Source organism: Eretmochelys imbricata, chromosome 4, assembly GCF_965152235.1.
Source record: "Eretmochelys imbricata isolate rEreImb1 chromosome 4, rEreImb1.hap1, whole genome shotgun sequence".
Taxonomy (NCBI): Eukaryota; Metazoa; Chordata; order Testudines; family Cheloniidae; genus Eretmochelys; species Eretmochelys imbricata.
The window spans coordinates 130869706-130893407 of record NC_135575.1 but is presented as its reverse complement, the minus strand read 5'-3'; the positions used below and the strand labels follow the sequence as shown (position 1 = coordinate 130893407).

Below are 23702 nucleotides of genomic sequence, written 5' to 3'. Positions count from 1 at the left end.
CACCAAAACTCCTTAGGAGTGTGTATTTTAAATATAGGATATCTGAAACTCTTGGGCCTTCGGTTTGCAGATATGTCTAAAACTGTTTGTTCTCCACATTCATTACAGTTACAAACCCATGGCCCTGAACCTGCAATAAATTCTGTGTGGGTGGAGCCCCACTGATTCTCCATGTAGATCCCATTTGAGGACCAGGGCCTCCATTAGAAAAAAACATGCTACAAGGTGGTGTACATCATGTCTGAAATGCATTCGTTCCAGCTGTGTTCAGAAAGGAGTCTCTGCAGACTCATTCCGGAGAATTGTTTCCCAAAGCAACTGTAGCTAAGGTTGGAGGGGGCCTTCGCTTCAAATTAAACACACAGAGTACAGATTTGGAGAGGGTAAATTTTAGCTCAGAATTAGCCTTCCTGCGTGGTGGAAACAGTATAACTATTAACTAATCCATCCTAATAACAAGTGTGCTCTCTTTTGAATGGGACTTTAGGATGGGGTTGGTGAGACTGATTGAAAAATCAACCCCTCCTTTCCTCAAGACAAAAAACTGAAAAGCTTCTCCCCATAATTGAATTTAGGAAGGTGCAAGCTTCTTTGAATGCTGGCTTCAGATTAACAGAGTCAAGGTTAATTCACCCAGACTCATCTCCAGGTGGAGAAGATCAATAGAAACGCTCAAAGTAATAAAAGAAAAATCCCAAGTAGGTTGTAAAGTACATATCCAAGGAATCAAATACACATTTTCAAGGCTGTCTGACAAACATCCTGTCAGAGTTCATTATTATAATATGAAGTGCAAATCTGCCAAAGGAATGAATTCATCAGGAGGTGTTTAAGTGGCATTATATTAACCTACACTCAATCTCCTTTAGCCTTGTGTCACTTCAGAATAATCAGCAAGCCTACTTTAAGATATAATAAACATATTTCATCCAATTAAGCAGCTAGCACGTTTTTGGGGTCTGTACAAATAGTAACTAATGATAATTAACATGTCCTGCTGTTACAGTGGCTTTCAATGTGTCTTAAATTCTGTAACAGTGCTCCCAATATTTAGTGAAAGTAATAATGCAACATTATGAATCCCATTTTTGCACACTCAATTTACATACCATGGGCCTCTGATATACACCAGCCTGAATCCACTCCTATTCCATTTTTTCTTGGCAAATCACCTTTCATTGCAGTTGCTATTTTTTATTCTGAAGAACGATGCTGCTTTTTGGCATTACACTTTTCAAACAACATGGAGCTATTTATGGCATGTACGTTTTCACAGATTTATCTAGAACTCTCTGCTGCTGAGGGGTTGTTTTTTGGGGGATTTTTTTTTTCTTTTTAAGAAAACATTATTTTGGGATTTCCCAATCTGAGTGTGTTCTGTGTTTTTGGGACAGATCTTGCTCTAAATTATACTGATGTAAATCTAGAGTGACTCCTATGGAGTCAGTTCCTTTTGAGTTCAATAGGAATTCTGTGCCCAGCATGATCAAAGGGTTGGGGCTAGATTAGGATTAGAAATTACCTGGATCACTACCTTAGTGTACTGCAGGTTTGTCTTGCACGGTAGTGTTCAAAGGGTTATACCTTCTGCCTTTGGATTCACGTGTCTAGCTACGCTGAAGTCAAGGGAGCTGCATACATGGATCTGAAAAGATCATAGAATCCTAATTGTTGTATCTCACTGGCTTTTGAACATCTTTAGCAATGATGTCTCAACGATCCTTTATGGCAAATTATTTCATTATCTAATAAGCCTGACTGTTACATACATTGGAGGTGGATTAGACAGATATATTCTAATTCAACCACCATTTGTTGGGCCAGATGCTAGAATTCCTGGATGGGTTTCTATGGCATGGCTTATGCAGGAAGTCAGTCTAGGTGATTCTCAGAATGGCCACTTCTGGCCTTTAAATCTATGAATTTGCTTCCCCCAATGTCTGATCTAGATATTCCTGTCAGGATATATTCTTCAAATAATTATGATGCAACCTTATTATTTTACACTGTAAATAATTCCTTTGCACTTTCAGGTTATTAACTGCCTGTGATGGGACCCCGAGAGTAAAACCTGGAATTGTGGGACTACTGTCCCCCCTTAACTCTCCAGCCTGGGCTGTCTCTCTCAATGCTTTGCTAGTGACAAGCAGCAAATCCCTCCAGGTGCTGTTATCACTCAGCCACTAGCATACAGCGATACACCCAGCTAAATTGCATGAATGGTCTCTAAGCCACTCATGAACTGTACAGAGGGAAACACCAGCAAATCCCCCCAGCTTGCACCCCAGAAATGTACTGTCTTATACTGCTCAAGACCTTCTCTTGAACAATGCAAGCTCATTAATTAGTTTGCCACTTCCTCAAAGGAAAGTGGGCATACTAGCCTTTGTAATCTGAGCAGACTCCCCAAGCACTTTAAACAAATTCACTGATAAGGATAAAACTTTGAAATAAGTTTATTAACTACAGAAAGAGATTTTAAGTGATTAGAAGTGGTAGGCATAAAGGTCAGATATAGTTACCTAAGAAATAAAAAGTAAATACACATTCTAAATCCTAAACTTTCAGACTAAGCAAGATTTGCATCAAACAGCTTTTCTCACCCCACTGGATGTTGCAAGTAACTTACAGTTTTTAATATACAGGCTGAATTTCCTTCTCAGCCTGGGAGCAGTCTCTTCAGTTCAAAATTTTTGCCTTCCTAACGTTCTTGTTGCCTTCAACATAGGTGGGGGAGGAGAGAGGTGGTCTCATGATGCCACTTTCCCTTGTGTTATACACTCAGTTCATGTCCCATGAAGATACTGGCCCAGACATGAGCTGATAGGCCTTGCTGAGTCACAGAGCTGAGCAATCCCCAATGTGTGGTTCTTGCACAACTGTCTCTTACAGAATTAGGAATCTCTTGTTTACAATTCCCCTGCTGGTCAATGGCTCATGATGGTCGCTTAACGCCTGTTTGGCTGTGGGTCACCTTCCTTGTTGCCACTGGGGAGCTAGCTGTGTGCATCTCTTGGACACACAACATATTTCAATAACAACCATATAGCAGAATAGCATAATTCTATACATGGGTGGTGGGTGGAGGCCCACTTTGGAGAGGCTAGCCCCTGGCTCTGCCCCTTCTGTCTACCCACCCCCTGCGGCATGAGCCCCGAGACCCCCTGCCCTCCCATGGCCTGAGACCCCGACCCCTCTCCTTAGTTGGAGCCCTGAGACCCCCTGCCTCCCTTCATGCCCGGACACCCCCTGACCCCCCTCCATGGCCAGAGCCACGATTCCCCCTCTGTAGCTGGAGCCATGAGTCCCCCTGCCCCACCCCCCATGGCCAGAGGAGCCTTGGGCCAACCGGAGCCTTGAGCCCCCCACCGAACCTTCTCGGAGGAGCCTCGGGCTGGCCGGAGGTGCCGCAGTCTCCCCTCCCCTCCGCAGACCCCAAGCTGCCTCGTGGGAAAATTCAAAAGCTCTTCTCGTCTCCTCTCTTCTGGAAGAAGAACCTGAGCTTTTCCTATTCCCCATGCAGGTTCCAGGGTGGCTGAGGAGGCTGTCTGTGTTACTCAGCTTCCTGGGTTCATCAGTAATCTCCCTGGACTCCAGGGAGTTAATGAGCAGGGCCGTCCCTAGCTATTCTGGGGCCCTACACAGTCCCCCCATGGGGGATGTGTGTGGGGCCCCAGACCTCTGTGAGGGGGGGCAGGGGGAACCGCCTGGGTTGCTGGACTGGGTTGCTGCACTTCCCGCTGCCTGCTTCAGTCCTCAGGGGATTGGGGGCAGGGCTGGAGTGGAGCGGGGTGGGAAGAGGTGGGGCTGGGGCAGAGCAGGGGCGGGAAGGGGTGGGGCAGGGGCAGGGCTGGGGTGGGGGCCATGGGTAAGAGGCGGGGCAGGGGCTGCACAAGGCACCAGGTAATTTGGTGCCCCAAATTTCATGGCACCCTACCCAGCTGCGTGCTTTGCGTATGGGTAGGGATGGCCCTGTTAATGAGTCAGACCATGGGCCAGAGTTATTTAATCTATTCTCGTCCTTTTCATATTTGCAAACCATCTTGTGGAAAAGATGTCTAAAATATGTGGGTTTGGTCAGGAAAGTTACAATGTAAAAAGGACCCATACTTAATCCACATAGTATGATCCTCATGTGTCTGTTTACCACCACAAATAATCGTTTTTACTCTTTTCAGCACAACAAAGCCAATACAGCTATGGGAGTGCAACTGGAGTCTTTTATGCATCATCAAAACCTTCAGCTCACTTCTGACACTAGGATTTTAATTACCATGGATAGAGGAGGAAGAATGAAGATAGCTTCGTTTTCAGATCTCAGGTTTCCTGTCCTGGTCATCAGCAAAATCCTCTCCCAACTTGTAAACTGAGCAAATCTGCTCTGGAAGCCAATGAAAAATGAACATTACCATGTCATTTTGACAGTGCCTTTTCTGACTATTGCTGCAGTTTATTGCCGCTTTGAAAAGGGACTGTAAAAATGCCACCACCGGATTTAGCAGAGATCTGCTCTCTGTGTGTAATCAGAATCGTATTTGCTGTCTTAATTGATGAGAGTAATTAGACAAGATTAATTGACAAGAGTAATTAAAGACTAATTTTAAGGCCTTTTACTCTTGTTAGTGCTCCAGGCCAACACAGCTAAGAGAGTGAGCTGGATTCTGTTCCAGTTTGTGCTCCATCCATCAAAAGAATTGTTAACTATGTTCAATTTATGGAGCCAACCAATTATGCCTCGTGAGACAATGGGGCTGCACAGGAGTAAGGGAGGATAGACTCTGGTGCTTAATTCTGATTTCACACCAGTTTTACACTGGTGTGACTGTTGACTCAGTGGAATTACTTCTGATATACGCAAGTGTGAATAAGATCAGAATCAGACCCTAAATTTACAAAAACTGTATCTAGTTCTGATAATGGTGCATGAGAAAGAACCTAGCTACCTAGCTTGACTCCCAGGGCCAGATCCCCATCTGTACTCAGCACACCGGGGGAAAGGGGTGAGGATATGGGGGCTAGGTGGTGTGTCATCTGTCCACCCCTGATCCTGGGAGTTGCCAGGGGCCAAATCAGCCCGCAGAGCGAGTTAAAGCAACCTTAAGGCTTTGATCTAGCATCGACGAGTCAATAACAGTGGAACCCTCCTAGGCTGACAGTCACTTTTCAGAGTAGATTCACACACGGAGCAGATTGTACAGTGAACAGCCTCCGTCCCCACAGCACACGTCTCAGTTACGGTCATCTTTTCAGTGCCTTGTCTTTTCATCCTTTCCTCTTTTTGTTTTCAGCCATTACATTTGCATTTGGAGACACCCTTAGTGAAGCAGAGTTCCATTACTCCATTGGCAGGGTTGTGGGCTTTTTTGTTTTGTTTTGTTTTGTTTTAAAGTGAGGCAAAAATCTACATTCAGATTTAAGAAAGGGCATTATTTTATCACTCTGTTTAAGCACTGCCAGGAGTTATTCCATTATACCCAAACATGTCTATTTACTCTTTAAAGCATGTTCCTTTTATTTACTCCTCCAGAGCTGCTTGTTTAATCCAGTCTCTTTTTTCCACTGAATTACACTTGCACAATAACGCAATTGCAAGGCCAAACAGGTTCAGCTTGGGTAGGGGTGGCGGTGGAGGGAGCATGTATTCATGTCACATAATATCTCTGCCATTTAAAAATAAATAAATCAGTCTAAAGATCCGTTCTGACCAACAAGTTTTGTATCTAAATATAAAAAAGGAGTCCTGAACGGGAGTTACTGCTTGTGATCTTGATCAGCAAAGTTCTTTTAGAAACAATACATCAAATCAAGGAAAACCAGCTGAAAAATGAAGCCCATTTCGAACTCTTTTATCCACATAGTTTGAGGTTTGACAAAATATATGCAATGCTCTTGTGCAATCATTTATCCACGGAGCTTAGTTATTTAGGGTGAGCCCAATCCTCAGACACGAGCACCTTAAATGGATATCTAAGCCACGCGTTTGGATATTCAAATTGGCACAGAGGTACATAAATACATATTTTCCATGCCGGAGGGTCCGTGGGCCTGATCTTACACGACTGACTTCAGTGGGTATGGAATAAAGCCCACTATGTGTGTCTGAACGCAGGGTTTGGAGACGTAATAAGGGCCTCCATTTGAAAACTTGTCCCATAATGCAGTTTACATGTTGTATTTCCAAAATATCTTCATTGGGACAGTTTTATTGTAACTGTTTTTGCCAGTGCTTTGATATGAATGGGATAGCAGCAGAGGACACCTTCTTATTTATCCACTCCTCATTGATTTCATGTTTATTATCTGTTTTATTATTTTGTTTCCCCTGTGTCACATACGGTAACTGGCTGCTTTCTTTTTGTTATTAATGACTACTATTTTATCTTAATTAAACAAACACCATGGCACTTTAGTGACACCCCTGAAGACAAGGTCCCTGCCGCAGGGAGTGTACTTTATTATTTATCATTTATTATCGTCTAAGTGTTCCTATTTGATAGATTGTCTTCTTTTAGATTGTTATGCACCATGGCAGAAGCCAAATAAACCCTGCTGATGCTGTTTTACAATACAAAGCTGTGGGGTTTGTAACATTTGGGTTAAGTAACGGACAGATTCAGTCTTTCTGAACATGAGCAAAGGGAGAATATGTACAGGTGACAGGTTTTCGCATGCGCCAAAGACTATTTAACATATAGCATATTCTTCCCCTTTTATCCATATCTTTTTTGGTGTGGCCATTTGATGACAGGGATTGTATCCTTGTGCTTTAGACTAACTAGGCCCAATATGGTTAATATTTAACCTAGGCTTTTGCCTATGTACAGTGTGATTCCCTCCACATGCAATTTTGCTTCTACCTTGCACCTTTTTCTGTCTGCCCTATACAGACTTTGTTTCTTAGTCATCTCTTTAGAACCTGAGACTAGCAGCAAGGACATATGGGTTCTGTTCCAGGCCCTGATTCATTATATGACAAAGAGGATTGTGACACTATGTCCTGGGGGCTCTAGAAGTACAATAGATGGCGTGTGAGTGTCCTTCTTGCTGTGGGGGAAAGGTCTTTTCAGAGAGGAAGGCTTTGCAGCATTTCCTAAAGACAGTCAGACTCTGGTTACCCCTGATGTCCTCCAGAAGTTTGTTCCATACCTGGATCCCCTCAAAAGAGAAAGCTCTGACCCCAGCTCTCGCATGGTTTGTCCTGGGCTATGTGATCTGCATTGTCCCAGAGAAGTGCGACTGCCTTGGCTGTTCGGGAATTGAAATTTGGTCTTTAATGTAGCTAGAGCATGAGTCATAAAAAGGACGTCTCCAAAGGTGACTGAGTAAAATTAACTCATGCAAAATAAATGCTGAGAGGACTAAAATAAGAATTCAGTCATCTTCAATGCAAACTATACTATGTCAGGGGGACAAAAACCTGCCCTTTCTTTCACAGGGAGGACTATGGGAGACGTTCTCTGGCAAGAACTCTGCAAAAGGACTCCAGCCAGCCCAGGCCAGGGCACTGTGCTATGCAATGCACTAGAAGCAGCACGATGCTCCCGCTTCTGGCACTTGTTGCTCACAGCCGTGGACATACTCAGCAGCTGGGGAGCGCTGGGCTCTTCCTCTAATGAGGAGCAAAGTGAACTCCCCAGTATGAAACACACAGAGTATATCCTTTGGGACTTGGGGCCTAAGCCTGTGCATGGGAATGGAAGGTGCTCAGCCCCTTGCAGGATCAGGTCTATGGTGTGTATAAGTGATCAGTGTTTTCTTCTTGAACATGCTGCAGATATCCTGTCCTACTGGTCGCTGGGTTGGAGGAGAGGTTCCCTACATTCTCTTGTCTCCCTCATTCCCCAGCATGGCAAAGGTCAGCATTTGGTCCACTCTGTATTTTCCAATTACTTTTATCTGTGCATAGAAACAGAAAAATGTTTCCTAGCAGAATTGTCTGTGTATGGCCTTATGCATAAGAGCGAACAAGGCATAGCTGTTGACTATATGGTTAATATATTTTTGGTGGTACTTCCATCCAAAAAATGCAGCTGCAGTATACTCTCAGTAAAGTGGAACTAATGCTCAACTTCAACAAGAACATTAATAACTGAAAGACATTTCAAACAACACTGATTAGAGCAAAGGTTCCCCCCAAAAGGCTTTTGCTTTTTTTACAAAGAGTTTCAGAAAAATCGCTGCCCACCCTGGCAATCAGTATTGATTCAGATTTCAGAATAGCAGCTGTGTTAGTCTGTATCCACAAAGAGAAAAGGAGTACTTGTGGCACCTTAGAGACTAACAAATTTATTTGAGCATAAGTTTTTGTGAACTACAGCTCACTTCATCGGATGCATGCAGTGGAAAATAGAGTGGGCAGATTTTGTATACACAGAGAACATGAAACAATGGGTGTTACCATACACACTGTAATGAGAGTGATTAGGTAAGGTGAGCTGTTACCAGCAGGAGAGAATAAAAACCTTTTGTAGTGATAATCAAGGTGGGCCATTTCCAGCAGTTGACAAGAACGTGTTAGGAACAGTGGGGGGGGGGGGAAATAGTTTTACTTTGTGTAATGACACATCCACTCCCAGTCTTTATTCAAGCCTAATGTAATGATGTCTAGTTTGCAAATTAATTCCAATTCAGCAGTCTCTCGTTGGATTCAGAATCTGAAGCTGCTCTGTTCATTTCTATGGGTTTCCTCTGGATTTGCGCAAGTGTAAATGAGATCACAATCAGACTCATTGTTTATCAACAGCATTGTCACACATTGATACTTTGGACAATCTGAAGTTTCTCATTAAATGATGATGATTAGAAGGATATGGCTAGGCAGGGTGAAGCTGGGCTAGTACAACATAAATATATACAGTGCATCTGACACGATGCATGTGGCTCAAGCCTAGGATCCAACCGCTCAAAATTAAAACACAAACATATAGTCATGGGTTTGGATTAAATTATACAAACATTTCAAAATAGTTTATGCATTCAAATGGGTGTACTGCCCTGGAGAGTCTCACACAAACGAAATAACATACATTGGTCAAAAATGCTGAGAGATTTGAAATGAAATAGTTTGGAAAGTTGTCTTATTTCTTCTAACATCAGTCCCCAGACAGATTCTCCTTAACATTCCTCAGGTCTGTGCAGCAACTGACTCAACATTTCTCTATCTCATTCTATCTGTTCAGCTTTGGAGTCTTTTTATGGTCAGTTTTCACTGTCTTTTCTTTCACTGTCTTTTCTTTCTTTGTCCTCTGGAGGACAAAAAGTGCCTGATCCTGACCTCACTTTGTGCAAACAAATCTCCTAATTTCAATTGCCTGCATGGTGGATTGGGCACTAAATATTGCAATCCCTTTAAAGAGTGCGATAATATGATTTTTGGGTTGCATATTCAGAGGCATCAACTCATGCTACCTCGATTTAATAGTCTCTTTCTCTATGTGGTTCTGTTGGTTGAGAGACCACACCTAGAAATAGTGAATCTAATTCTCATCTCATACCAGCTCCAGTGGCTTAAATGGAATTACTCCTGATTTACTCAGGTGTAAGTGAAAGGAGAATCGGGCTCCTTGTGTTCAGTCCTGGAGACTTCAATATCAGAAAGATTCCAAGAAACTGGAAGTGAGGAACAAAAATGATCCGGGATCTACATAAGGATGTATCGATAGAGGATAAATTGAAAAAGCTAACCATGTTTAGTTTGGCTAAGTGATAGCTAAGCAGAGGGAACTGGAATCTATATGCAAATATTTAAGAGGTGTAAACACCAACAATGGCAAAGGATTATCTAGGATACTACAAAAGGGTTTCATTAAGAATAATGAGATTAATTAAATGAAAGGAAAATTAACTATTTTGAAAAACATTGTGAGCAATTCTATTTATGTTCTTATACTGCCCTCGTCACATCTGAAGTCCTTCCAGATGTGACTAACATCTGGCCCCAGGGAGAGCATTGTGTGTGCACTGTTGTATTTGAGAGGCACCACTCTGCCACCATCGGCATGACCTCGCACTTACCGTGTGTGTGAGGTCACACTGGCGGGAGCGGGGCAGCACGCTCTTCAAAATGGCTTTCCCTGTGTGGCATGACCTCACACACACTGTGCATGGGAGGTCATGCCAGTAGGGGAGGGGTCACACCAGCGGGTACTGGTATGTCTGGTATTTTGGGAATGTGTGAGTGGCTACTCTAATTGTGCCGGGGAATGGAATTGTGGACAGCTGCCCCAGCCCAGAGCTTTCGTCAAAGCTTTAGTCTTTCAGATATTCTGTGCCCAGGCCACTGAGCTCTTTGAAGATAAGGACTGAGACACTGAAGTTGACTCAGTATTCTGTGGGAAGCCAGTGTAGAGAGTGGATGGGTTTGAAGTGCTCCTGGTAACCCATGTTGTTGAGGAGATGTGCTGCAGTGTTCTGATGGCTTTGTGTCCAGGTATATCACATTTCCATAATCCAGATGGAAGGTGACAAAGGTGTGTCTAACCAAGGCCAGGTCACCATCTGCTAGGAGATATGGGTCTCCTAGCCAACTGGAGATGGTAGCGGGCATTAATTCTGGGTGCTGTTGTGTGGAGAATTTAGCTTTGGCTTGGAATCCAACAGCACTCCTGGAGCATAGTGAGATTGGTTAGAGCGTACAATTGTCTCCAAATGGAAGTGCTAGAAGATCACTTTCACTTGTGACTTTTAAAATATAGTGGACAACTCACTAGGAAATGTAGAGGATAATTGTACACTGGAATGGGGCATAGATTACAGCCAGGACTACACTTACTGGTAGACCAGCACTGCTGCAATTGATGCAGTGGGTGTCGATTTAGCAGGTCTGGTGAGGATGTGCTAAATCAATGGGAGAGCACTCTCCCATCGATTTGTGTACTCCACCTCCTGAGAAGCATAAGGCAAGTTGACGGGAGAGTGTCTCCTATCGACACGTTGTAGACACTTCTGCAAATCGGCCTAAGCTATGTCGACTTCAGTTACGTTATTCACGTAACTGAAGTAGCGTAACTTCGGTTGACTTACCCCGGTAGTGTAGACCAGCCCTAGATAACCTAGGTCTTTCCCATTTCTAATTCTTATGACTCTAACTGATTGAGCGTGTTCATACAATTTAAAACCACACTGAAAGGATGAAAAGTGACTGACTTGGACATAGGGGGAAAGAAATCTAAACTGAACACTACAAAAGAAGGAAACACTGTAACTATGCCTCAGTAAGTCATCCCTCAATGACTCCCCTTGACTTCAAAGAGCCCTACAATTCTAACGTTTTCCCTACAGAATTGGACTCTGTTCAGTTCAAAGTTCAGTAATTTTGGATCAGACCTTGCAGTCCTTACTGTTACTGGAACAAATCTTATGTTGAATTAAAAGGGGCAAAACCTGCTTACTAGCCTCCAGGCAACTATGGAAGGTCCTGATGCAAGGGAATTGGTGCAGATCTTTTGGGAACAGAACAGAAAACCACATGCAAGATCCAGATTATGTGCAAGATCAGAGCCTTTGTTAGCATGACAAGGTGCACAAATGTTGGCAATGTTAGTCTAATTATTCAGGCTATCATTTTCAGGCATGGATGCATGCTTATAATTAGGCATCCGAATTCCAAGCTGAGCACCTGATTTTCAGAGGTACTAATCACCTGCACTTCTTGATTTCAGTGAGAGCAGGGCTTACCAGTAGCCATGGGAGAGACTATTCAGAATTTGTCTTACATCCCCAGTCAGCAAACAGAGCAGAAAAAGTGCCAAGTCCTGTCTTTGGAAGAGTGTTGAGTGTACGTAAGAGAGAGGTATTTTCTCAAGAAGAAAGATTTCTTACCAGTGTTCAGATATCTCACATTTACAGTATTTTAACTGTAACATTGTCTGGCTGAAGATAGATTAGATAGAGAACATTCTGGTTCTCTTAAGATACTGCTCTCTGAGAAATGGTACTTCATACTCATGCTATAGACCTACTGTAATACCAAACTGACGTGGAAAAACCCTCCCTCCAGCAGGTTCAGATCTGAGTAGAAACCACTACGTTCTTGTCAGCTTCAGCGAGAGCTGGGAAATACAAGGCTCAGCATTCAGGGGCCCGTTTTAGACCTGGTGTAAGTAGCTCCACTGTCAACAATATACAAAAATGGCTTGATTGCCTTGTCCTTAGCACGCTGAGAATGTCAATAAAAATGCCCCATGTATGATGCCCCATTTGTCCACCTGTCTGTGACTTTTTCTGTGCGGCCCCTTCCTCCTGGAATGCTTCTCTGAATTGAGTAGTCAAGTCACTTACCTTCCCCCTCATTCAGTGCCCTCCTTAAGTGTCCACCTGGGATGGAGAAAGCATGCTAGTCTAGAGCAAGGGAAATGGGGCAATGGATTTGGGGTCTAGTGCATAACTTTGGATGTGCCTCACCTTCACCTGCACATGTGCTCCGGCAGCTGTGGTTACAAAAGCTGACGGTTCCCACCTCCCCTCCGTGCTCTTGCAGAACGCCCTCATGGAACTGGATGGAGGGGCTCTTGAAGCAACCGCTGCCAGTCCAAGCTTCTTTTGTGTTCTCTGAGCCCAGAGCACTCAGCTCAACTGTGAGACGACGGACCAACCTGCACGCAGACCTTGTCGGTGCAAGTCCAAGATCACTTAGAGATTAATAGCACCAAGATCACTTAGAGATTAATGAGTCTGCTGCAGCCTTAGCTAAGTACCATGTAGCTTTTAACTCATGCAGTAGAGGCTCATGCATTTAGCTCCAGAGGTCCCAGGTTCAAGCCCGCCCGCTGACGACCGGGATCTGTCAGCATTATGTGTGCACGCTCTTCCTTCAGTTTAAGAGTGCCTTCTATCCACTTAGCTGAAGTTTTAAGGAATTGCACAGATGAAGCCTTGTGCATCCCAAATGCTGAGTAGCATTGCAGTGAGTGGAGCAGGGAGGGAGAGAGAATATACCCAAGTCAAGATGAGGGACTAAAAAGAAGAATGGAGATATAAAAAGATGCAGGTAGGAAAGAAGAGATGAACAAATTAAAAGAGAGCCCATGTCGTCTGTTCTGGAGCTGGGGATGAGTTCTTGAGGGATACAGATTGACCAGACCATTACAGCAAAAACAAAATGTCTGGGCGTTCCTGGTCTACAAGGAGCCCTTGAGAACAATTCAGAAGCAAACTGCTTGTTACTTTTCCATTCCAGCCAGCCAGAGCAAAGTACTTTGCTGCTTAGTGTCCATTTTTGTTTACTGGCCTAAGAACGTTGTTTTCTAGCAGACTTGACTCAGGACAACCTGGACAGAAGCAAACTTAGGCAGATGACTTTCCCACTGTCTAATGCAGGGGTGGCCAACCTGAGCCTGGGAAGGAGCCAGAATTTACCAATGTACATTGCCAAAGAGCCACAGTAATATGTCAGCAGCCCCCCATAAGCTCCCCCATCCTGCTTCTAGCGCCTCCTGCCCACCAGCAGCCCCGCCAATCAGCGCTTTCCCCCTCCCTCCCTCCCTCCATCCCTCCCCGCACCTCCTGATCAGCTGTTTCGTGGCATGCAGGAAGCTCCATGGTGGGGTGGGGGGAGTGAGGGCATGGCAGGCTCAGGGGAAGGGGTGGGAAGGGGTGGAGTGGGGGCAGGGCCTGTGGCAGAGTCAGGGGTTGAGCAGTGAGCACCCCCCACACACTGGAAAGTTGATGCCTGTAGCTCCAGCCCCGGAGTCGGTGCCTATACAAGGAGCCGCATCTTAACTTCTGAAGAGCCGCATGTGGCTCCAGAGCCCCAGGTTGGCCACCCCTGGTCTAATGATTCAGCCATATATAGTCTGGCTGGAGAAATGCAGCTCTCTGTAGATTTCTTTATTTAGCAGCAGGAGATTTTGTTGCTGGTAAAATAGGATCCATGTCAATTGAGTAAATTCTTTTTGTTTTATTACAAACTTCATATTTATTTCCTCATCCGAGCATTGGATCAGGGATGGATAGAAACTGAAAACACCTTCTTTTCACCTTCTCACATAACTTCTGATGATTGTAGTGGATGTTCTGGGTCTGTGAGGAGGAAGCACAATCTAGTGGCTAGGACTCTAGCCTGGGATTCAGGAGACCCGGGCTCAGTTTCCTCTTCCATCACAGACTTCCAGTCTGATTCCAATGGAAGTTAGGCACCTAAATACCTTTGAGGATCTGTGCCTCTGCCCCTTAGTTCCCCATCTGCAAAGTGGGGATAAGAACCTTTAGCATGTTGTGAGGATAAATACATTACAGATTGTGAGATCCTCCGATATAGTTTTGAAGGCCATTCGAGTACCTTAGGTTTGTGTGTGTGCAGTGTAGGATTGGATTCTTCACTGGTTTAAATTTTTTAAAAGCTCATAATATGAAATAGACATAATGGCTTCTGTTTTGCTGCTGTGTTTGTTTAGGCTCATTATTAAATCCCTTTGGCTCGTATTGATCATTGAGGACTCAAGCTATGTTGTTATTGTTTGTATGACTGCAGTATGTAAGGCCTCAGCCGAGACTGGGGCCACACTGGAGTGTACAAATATTCACTAATAGACAATCCCTGCCCCAGCCTACACAGACAAAGGTTGTGAGAAAGGAACTATTATTAGCCTCATTTTACAGATGGGGAGCTGAGCCTGAAGCATAGAGAGACTAAGGACTAGTTTATACCATGGGGTAATGTGCTCTATGAAGATGTGATTTCTAAAGCGGATTAATTGGTCCGTGTAGACCCTGCTGGTGTGCTTTAACACAGTGCTGTTTGAAACGCTAGGGAACCTGTAGTGCGTACCAGCAGTGTCTACATGGACCAATTAGTGCGCAGGACATGCGCTTTAGAAAGCATACTCCCACAAAGCACATTACACCCCCCTGTAGACAAGTGCTTAGTGACAGGAAGCCTGGGATGGAGCTAAGATTTGAACCCAGAACGCCTGAATTCTAGTCTAGTGCCTGACCCACAAAACCATTGTTAGATAATAGGAATACTGACTAAAATATTCTACTCCCTATCATCTTACATGAATGGGAGTTGAGGGCATTATGCACTTTGCAGGATTCTGCCCTTGATTTGAGTGGAACTTGGCATGGGCACAGAGCAGAGCTGATTAGTGGATCAGGCCTTAGATTGCAAAATCTTTGTAGAAGGGGCTTTGCATTCTTTTTGGTAAAGAACCTACGACTTTGTGATCATTATATAAATAAATAAGACAAAACAAAGAAGTTCCCTACCTATTTAGAGCCCAAATGTTCTCTCTCGCTGGTGTACATCAGGAGTAACTTCATCAAAGTCCAGTGTGTAAATGTGGTACTGTATAAAAGAAATGAGAGGAGAATCAAGTCAATTTATGTCCAGTACTGATCTTCAAAACTCCCTTTGAAGCCAGTAAGGATCATACTGTTATTGGCTGATACAAGGAACAGCCCATCTGGGATATTTCAAATGAGTGAGATTCAATAATAAAATAATGACAATAATATATAAAGTATACAAAGGAGACTGCACGACAACTTCCTTTGTTTCTGGTTTGGTGTTTTATTTTTTTAGTCTGTTTCTTGAATACATTGATTTTGTATATGGAAATTTGATTCTGTCAAGAACTGCCAAGCTAAGGCATTTAATAAAAAACGAGTGCGATTTCATAATCGTAATAACAGAAAACAGATTAAATGGACATTGTAACAGCTCCTTGGTTTTTGTTTAGGATCCTCCCTGTATGTGTTCACACTGTAGTGGTCTTAAAACTTTTATTTGCTTCCAAGAGGAGCAGCTATGCTCGGACATTTCAGATTAGATTTTGTAACAAATAACAACAAGAATAATGGCAATAGTTTTCTCTGTATGTAAAGCTTAGCTGTTAATACTGTTTTTCCCTTGGCTATTGTTTAGTTTACTTTGTGAGCACTGTTGGATTGATTTTATATTGTATAGAGAATTATTTGGTGTAAGATGGGAGTTTACAACTGAGTAGCATTTAAAAGTGAATAAATAATCATAACAGTTAATATATGACAGACATCACAAGAGCTTATTTTCCTTTTGTTTTGTTTTGTTTAGTCTCATTCTGGAATGAGTTGGATGGGTGCTCAGAGATTTATGTGCTTTCAAGAGGAGTTGCCAAGATGATCTGTCGGACAGACAGACAGACAGACAGAGTGGAGTGCAATTAGATAGAGGTATGGATTGTGGTAGAGAAAGAGAGAGAGATAGGTATGGTGAGAGACTATCTGTCTGTCTGTATATCTGTCTCTCTTTGTGTACCACAATGCAGGTCCATCTAAATGAACACTCCTCTCTCTGTCTTTCTAATTATCCTCTAGATTGTTTTTTTTTAATTAGTCTCTTTCAAACCTAACAAGAAACAATCAGGCCGAAGGAGGAGTGAAAATGTGAATGTCCCATTAGCGAGAGAGACAAGATGGGCAAGGTAATATCTTTTATTGGCCCAACTTCTGCTGGTGTCTCATTGGCACACAGCTCTGAGCCTTTCAGCATGGCCAGAGGCAGGGAGATTGCCACCAAAGGAAGGCTCAAGTGAGTGCTAATGGATCGGGCAGCTGGGTGGAGCTCTGAGCTGGGGAGAGTGGGGAGGAGACAGCCAGCCAGCCAACCCCCTTACTTGGGCTGGACTGCAGTGCCCGGGGAACCCACAGCTTCCAAGCCCCGGCCCCAGCCAGCTCCTCTGCAAAGGGTTAAAGGGAGCCTCAGCCTTGAAGTGGGCTGGAGGGAGAGGCGGAGGGATTAACTTGATTGGTGAGAAGTTTGTAGCTGGGCGGTGCCGGGCCGCCCTTACGGCTCTGCGCTCCCCCAGAATCACAAAGCCCTGCCGGGAAACTTGCTTTAGCGCTTGTTCCTTGGCTTCAGCTCCCCCCTCCCCGTAAACGTGATCCCGGCTCAGAGGGACCCAGGGCGGCATCACCCCGGCATCCTGCAGCCCAGAGCTCCTGCGCTCCCGGGGGATCTGTCAGAGCCAGGGCTGCAGATTCCTAGCCCACCAGCCGCCCGCCCGCCCGCTCGCTCGCACACGCACCCTGGCCCGGAGCTGCCGCTCGTGCACAGCGGGGAAAATACAAGTTTTCTCTCCCCTTGACTTAGCTAATCGCGGAGAGAGCCCTGCGCGCTGCTAGCGCCTTTTGTGGCAAAGTGTTTTCTGGTGGGAAGATGGTGGCTTGAGACTTGGATGCTTTCATGAACGCCCTGAAGGGGTTGTAGGTAAAGGGACTCCAGACCCTCAGGTATATTTTGCATTGTGAGTTTCCTTTTAAAAACAACACCCAGCCGACAAACAAAAGAGCCAAGAGCGGCACACATCCCCAGCGAAGGAACCTGCTTTCTTAGCGCTTGCCCTCCCTGCCTTGCCAAGTTGGGGGCTGTCAAAGTGCAAAGTTTGATTGACCCCCCCCCCCCCCGCCGCCCGACTGCGGAAGGAATGAAGCTGAAATGAAAAGGGGCAGCCCATGGGACTGGCTAGAGGACTGACTTTCCCGGATTGCCATTCAAAGGGATCTGTTATGATGGGGCAAACAGCGCGCTGTTAAGTACCCGCGCTGCAAGTGAAGGTAAGTGGCTCGCTTAGCCTCCAAGAAAATGAAATAAGGAAACTTAACCGGGACAGTTGGTCGAAGTCCCTGTGTCTTGCTGAGGTTAAACACAACGCGCGGGAAGGGGCTGGGGGGCTCGCAGGCGTTAATGAATTAAGAAGTGAGTTAACATCTGCCCTTGAAGCGAGCTAGGGCGCACCGGTACCTGCCCCCTGGAGCCAGCCGCCCCAGCCACAAGGCAGGAGGCCGGCGGGCTGCTCCGGCACTGCGCTGGTGTCATGTAAGGAGCCAGGATTAACGTTAATGATTAATCAGAGCTCTCTGCATTTCGGGCTGTCTTCGGCGCTGGAGCGGCTCCGCGGGCAGGGGATGGCTGCGCGGCCCATGTGGTGTTACACTCCTCCCATGGGTGGGCAGCAGGCAGAAACTTTCCTGTTACCCTCCCAAGCGCTGGGGCCGCTCGCCGGCCTTCCGGGGAAGGAAGAGGCACACGAGCGATAATTACCTCGCGAGTCATCAATACACATGTGTGCCTGCCCAGGGGAGGCGCAGGGTCCATCTGCCTTAGATCTCACTGGCTCTGGTGCCTTTGGCCAGGGGCGAGGGGAGGTGTTTACTTGAAAAACGGACAGGAAAACCCCTGGTCAGTTTCACGCTGGATGTTTGAAGCCTGGTTTCTTCTGGCTGGCCAGAGAGATACAGCATCACAGGACTGGAAGGGACCTGGAGAGGTCATCTAGTCCAGTCCCCTGCACGCATGGCAGGACTAAGTATTATCTAGACCAGTATGGGGAAGTGCTGGGAGCTGCACCCCTCTTTTACAGGGCTCACTGACTAGTGGGGAATGGGGTCAGCTGTGGGGTGGCATGGTCGCATGGGCCCTGGACCAAGGCTGTGTGCCGTCCTGACTCCGGATGGTGGGGCTGGGAGGGTAAGGGACCGTCACTGCTCTGCTGGGTTGGTTTGGGAAGCACAGTTTCTGCTGAGAGCTGGTTACCTCTCCCGGCATGACCTGTCTCAGGGTCCCTGCTGTAAATAATATATTAACATAAGAGCAGCAACCAAAATAGCCTTTCTCTGAGATGCCTCACTTTGCCTTTGCAAGGTATAAACATTTCTGGATTGCTTCCTTCCCCTTCCTTGCAGAGCAGTTCTGTAAGATGGAAATGACGGTACATGATGTGTCCCTCTACGCTCCCCAGGTGGATTGATGTGAACTCATGCCTTGGGCAGAGATTCACCCCAACCCCCCAACAACCTCATTTTACCACCTTAAGAATTTGTGGTGCAAATTTGTAAGCTAATGGCAATGTGTAATTATTTGGTTTGTTGGATGCTGTACATGGGTTGTTGTGTGTCCTGAGGGCATAGAGTGTTTAAATCAGGGAGTTTACAAGAGTGAGGAATTCAGATAGTGTTTAGAGAGTGAGAGTTTTAGGAGGCGAACAGAGTGTAAGTAAAGTAAACCTGATCTACTTAGATTTTTTTTAAAAACAGATATTAGAGCAGCTAAGGAATATTCAAGGGTGTGAAACACAAGCTTGCAGTAGGACACACCTTTGGTGTAAACCAAAACAAGCCGTGCTTGAAAGGAAAGGAGGGTTGGGGAAATGAATTGCTGGGAAGTAAAATTCAGCACTGAAGGAAATACACAAAGCTGTAGCGTACCCACGTTACAAGCAATGAAGCAGAAAAGCTAAGTTCTGTGGGTGGAAAGGATAGATTCCTTTTTTCAGTTCCTCCAGAAGTTTTTAACCTGCTATCTTGTTTTATGGCCACTCACTAATGTTTGCTTGCGTACAAGACTGGTTCTGTACAAGATATCAAGAAAAGGGCTTGATTTATATCAGGCAAGAGCGAAAGGTTAGGAAAGAGCAAAGTTTTACATGCTGAATGCAAAAGACTGAATTATAAATATTTATAATTGCTGGTACAAATTTTGTTTGCTTTACTGACGCACTGAGGGTTGTTGTTTTTTTAAAATTCTCATCTCCCCCCCCCCCCTTTCTTTTTCCTTCCTCCAGGTTTGAAAGATCAGAAATCTGTACAATACAGACGGAACCAGTTTTCAAAATGGAATTCCAGCTTGCGCTCTTTTTTGTAGGGATAATTGCATTTTCTGATTCAGCCCGAGGTAAGGAGAATGAGCTTTATGCAGCCTTGGAAATGGTTTGTGGGTTGTGCCTTTACATTTGCTCCAGTTGTGCTCATGTTCTTCCAACACGCTATAGTCCTTTTAGAGACCAAATCATGATATTTCCTTCTGCATAGAATCTCCCTTCCCCCTCGTCCACCCACACATGCATTCCTCCCATGGCACATTTTGTCAGTGTTGACCGTGATATCGCAACTCGGATGCAGGATGGTCACTTTTTGGCCAGTTTGTTAATTGCAGGTGAGCTCTTTGCTTTTGTCGTTTATGTGTAAAAATACACAGTTGGCTTTCAACTTTCAGTGTAGGGTTAAAGGAAAACAATTGCATTCCTTTGTGGATCAGGAGTGCCTCTCCCCTCCTGTAATCCCTCCAAACTCTGCCCTGTGTATTCCCAATAGCAAACTAAACAAACAAATCCATTAACTTCCCAAGTGACAGACAAATGACAGTTCTCAATAGCTAGCACATATTTTAACACTGGGACTCCAGTAGATGATCAGATTTCAATAAACAGGTTACCCGACCAGTGGTGGATTGAAAAACAATGACCTAGAAGTTGAGGTAAGGGAGGAGAGGGTTTTGTATGAGAAGATAATTTAACAAAAGCTATGGGGTCAGAATACAGGTTTCAGAGGGGTAGCCGTGTTAGTCTGTATCAGCAAAAACAACAAGGAGTCCTTGTAGCCACCTTAGAGACTAACACATTTATTTGGGCATAAGCTTTCATGGGCTAAAACTCACTTCATCAGATGCATCCATTACTTGTCCTCAGCATTAGTTTAACACCATGGCTCTCAGCCTTTCCAGACTACTGTACCTCTTTTAGGGGTCTGATTTGTCTTGCGTACCCCAAGTTTCACCTCACTTCAAAACTACTTGCTTACAAAATCAGACCTAAAAATACAAAAGTGTCACAGTACGCTATTACTGACAAATTACTTACTTTTTCATTTTTACCATATAATTATAAAATAAATCAACTGGAATATAAATATTGTACTTACATTTCAGTGCATAATATATACAGCAGTATAAACAGGTCATTGTGTGAAATTTTAGTTTGTACTGACTTTGCTAGTGCTTTTTATGTAGCCTGTTGTGATGAGTTGATGTACCCCCTGGAAGACTGTGTACCCCTAACAGTACATGTATCCCTGGTTAAGAACCACTGGTCTAACATACCTTTGCCAGTGCTGTCACGTTAGCCTTGGAAAGTCTGAATGATAAACCACTCTCTCAGTCTAACTGATTCTCTACTGGTTACAAAGGAGAGGACTGCATTGTTCCATGAGAATGGTTGTATGTATTTAGGATGTAGATTTGCCCCAGCTGCAATCCCAAACACTGTGGAAGAAGCATAAATTGCTGAGCAACCATTAAAAATGCCCAGCGCAAGATTATGTGTTGCTTAGTTTACAATTTAAATATTTAAACTTGCTATTAGTTCTGGAAACCATAACTTGCCAGAAATATGTGTGTGTGAGAGAGAGAGAGAGAGTGAGAGAGGGGATAAAAAGCATTGCTATAGAAACTCAGAGCTTGATTAATGCATTGTTGTTGTTTTTTCTTGGCATTGACTCCCAAGTAAATACTTTATGGAGGCAGAAGCACTGTAAAATGATTCTGCTGGAAGCTGAATGAAAAGGAAAACAGTGTATAGCCTTTAAGACCTGAAAGTCTAAATTCCAGGCATGGTTTACAATGGAGATCCAGTTTTAAGTTGTAGGCAATGGACAGGAGTGTTATGAATTAAGATGACCTCGTGAATGTATATTATTCTAATAGACTTGAGTACCCAGTGGAGTTCAGTGAGAAATCTTGAGTAGGCTGTATACCACAAAAAGATTTTGTCTATTTTCTGCAGTGTTTTGAGTAGAGTATTTACTGCTTTATTGCTAAATCTTCTTTAATTTTTGTTTGTCTATCTTGCTTGTATTATTTTATTGCACTTAAAATATAGTATGCAGCTTTAATGACTCACAGTGCTGTGAACGATTGTTTTGAACAGAAATAACACAAAATTCACAGCAATGATTTCAAACCAGATCATATTTTTGCATTTGTAGAGGTTACCTAGACATAGTGTAAACTTTGTAAGGTTACATTGTCTGGTGAACAGACCTCTTTACTGCTCCAGACAAATATGCCCTGCACATGGTGAGAGAGACAGTCTGATTGTTTAAATGGCATAAAAATGTGGTAAATTACTGTATTGTGGCCAAAGAAAAAGAATATAATCCACTTACCTTCTGATGTGGAGAGAGACAAATGGAGCAAATGAAGAGGAAAGGTGTCATTACAAGAAAAGCAGTGGCAAAAAAGGTAACACATTTAAGGCCTGATTCTCCTCCCACTAAAATCAATAGGATTTTTGATTGTGACGGAAATGGGAGTAGGATTGAGGACTTAAACACACAGAAGTGAGAAACAGAAATATCTAGAGCTCTGAAACCTTATTCGATGCTGTACATTTTCCCTTATTTAAAACACACCAGGATAATGTTTAGACTTTTTGAAATGTGCCCCATTTGTAACATGCCCGTGGATTTTTTTTTTACGCTGGGTTAGATCACTGCAGATATATAAATATTACTTGTTTCCGTCATGGAGGTTTTACAGACAACCCAGTGGATGAATCTCAGGTTGAGGATATTCGGATATTTCTTTGAAGCAGGAGGGGACTCTTTTCGCAATTAATGTGTGTCCTGATTGTAGATTGCATGCATGTAGCCTGTATCGTGGCCAACACTTTGCAACATGGGTTGCTGTATGCTATATGGATGCCTGCCTGCTGGTGAGAATGGCGAGCACTCATCACCTCTGGATGTGAAATGAAGTGCCTAAATTTTGACATCCAAGCTTGAAGATTTAGGTTAACTTCTTTTAAATGTCTCATGAAAGCATTAGGTAAAAGCAATGTAATGGTGCTACAGTGCTAATTCCACGATTCCACATTGCATGCTGTGTGATCGTGGAATTAAGGCGTGGATCATAATGCGTTTGCACAAGAGGGCAGAGTTAAGGCTGCTCATGCAACTCAAACTGGTATTTCCTGGCTTGTGAGCGCTTAGCTGCGATCTTAATGTTCCGTTAAACTTTACATTATATTCTTTTACTCTGTATTCAGATAGCACCTTTCCTGGTGAAGGATCCCAAAGGACTTTGTGCCTGTGGCCTTATCCTGCAGTCTTCATGCTAACTAATCTGGGGGTTTTGCTAGCATCACAGCTGCAGGAGCTGGCTGTGCATCCTTCCTGCACTATTGAAATACAGGGCATTTCTGCGGTGGAGGATGGCAGCCAGCTGCCATGCAGTGTACACTCCAGGAGAGGGGAAGGTTTGGCTAAAGAAACCAGGGTACACCTGAACTCTTACGAAAGGTGCTATGGGATTTTTAATTTCCATGAAGAGTAGGGACCAACTCAGTTTTTAAGGGTTCATACAAAAGAGTCCTTGCAAAGTGAACACATGGAACTTCATTTTTCTGTTTGGCAGTATGAAAGGCCAGCTCTCCCTAGCTAGGGTTTGAACCTGTGCTTTCAGGGATCTAAACTTAAAGGTTTTAGCTAAGGGCATGTATGGAGAATACCTACCTACTATATCCTTGCTTATCTGAGAGACCCTGGGCTATTTTTTAAACCTAAATTCCTTCCCATTCTGGTGTCATTATTCACTTTAAAATTGTCACTGGAATTATGATTTTGGAATAGCTATTTCAGTACAATTCCAAGTGCAGACAAGCCTTTGGTCGTCCCTCCCCTTTGGGGCTAGCGGTAGTACAGGGATGCTCCTTATGTGTGAAAGCCACTCTTGTGTGCGTGTAGCTTGAGTATTCAGGCTCTGTGCAGGCAGGATGCAGAGGGGATGAAGAGACAAAATCTACCCCCCAGGCTAAGGGCAAGGTATAGAATAGCAGCCTCAACCATTTGCACCAGTCGTACTGGTGTTATCCTCACTGGACCTATGCTTATACAGCCCCCCTTGCTGCTACTTTGAGCCACCCCTCATTCTGTCCCCTTTGTGACCTTCT

The 23702-nt window shown here is 44.2% G+C and overlaps 1 protein-coding gene across 1 annotated transcript in view; it reads left to right on the top strand.

The window, feature by feature from the left end:
• The first annotated feature begins 18693 nt into the window (after positions 1-18693).
• Positions 18694-23702, top strand: part of FGFRL1 (fibroblast growth factor receptor like 1) — a 246100-nt gene continuing 241091 nt past the window's right edge. The window contains exons 1-2 of the mRNA XM_077814678.1: positions 18694-18719; positions 19542-19651. Of these exons, the coding sequence (XP_077670804.1) occupies positions 18694-18719; positions 19542-19651 (136 nt within the window). The remainder of the gene's footprint in view (positions 18720-19541; positions 19652-23702) is intronic.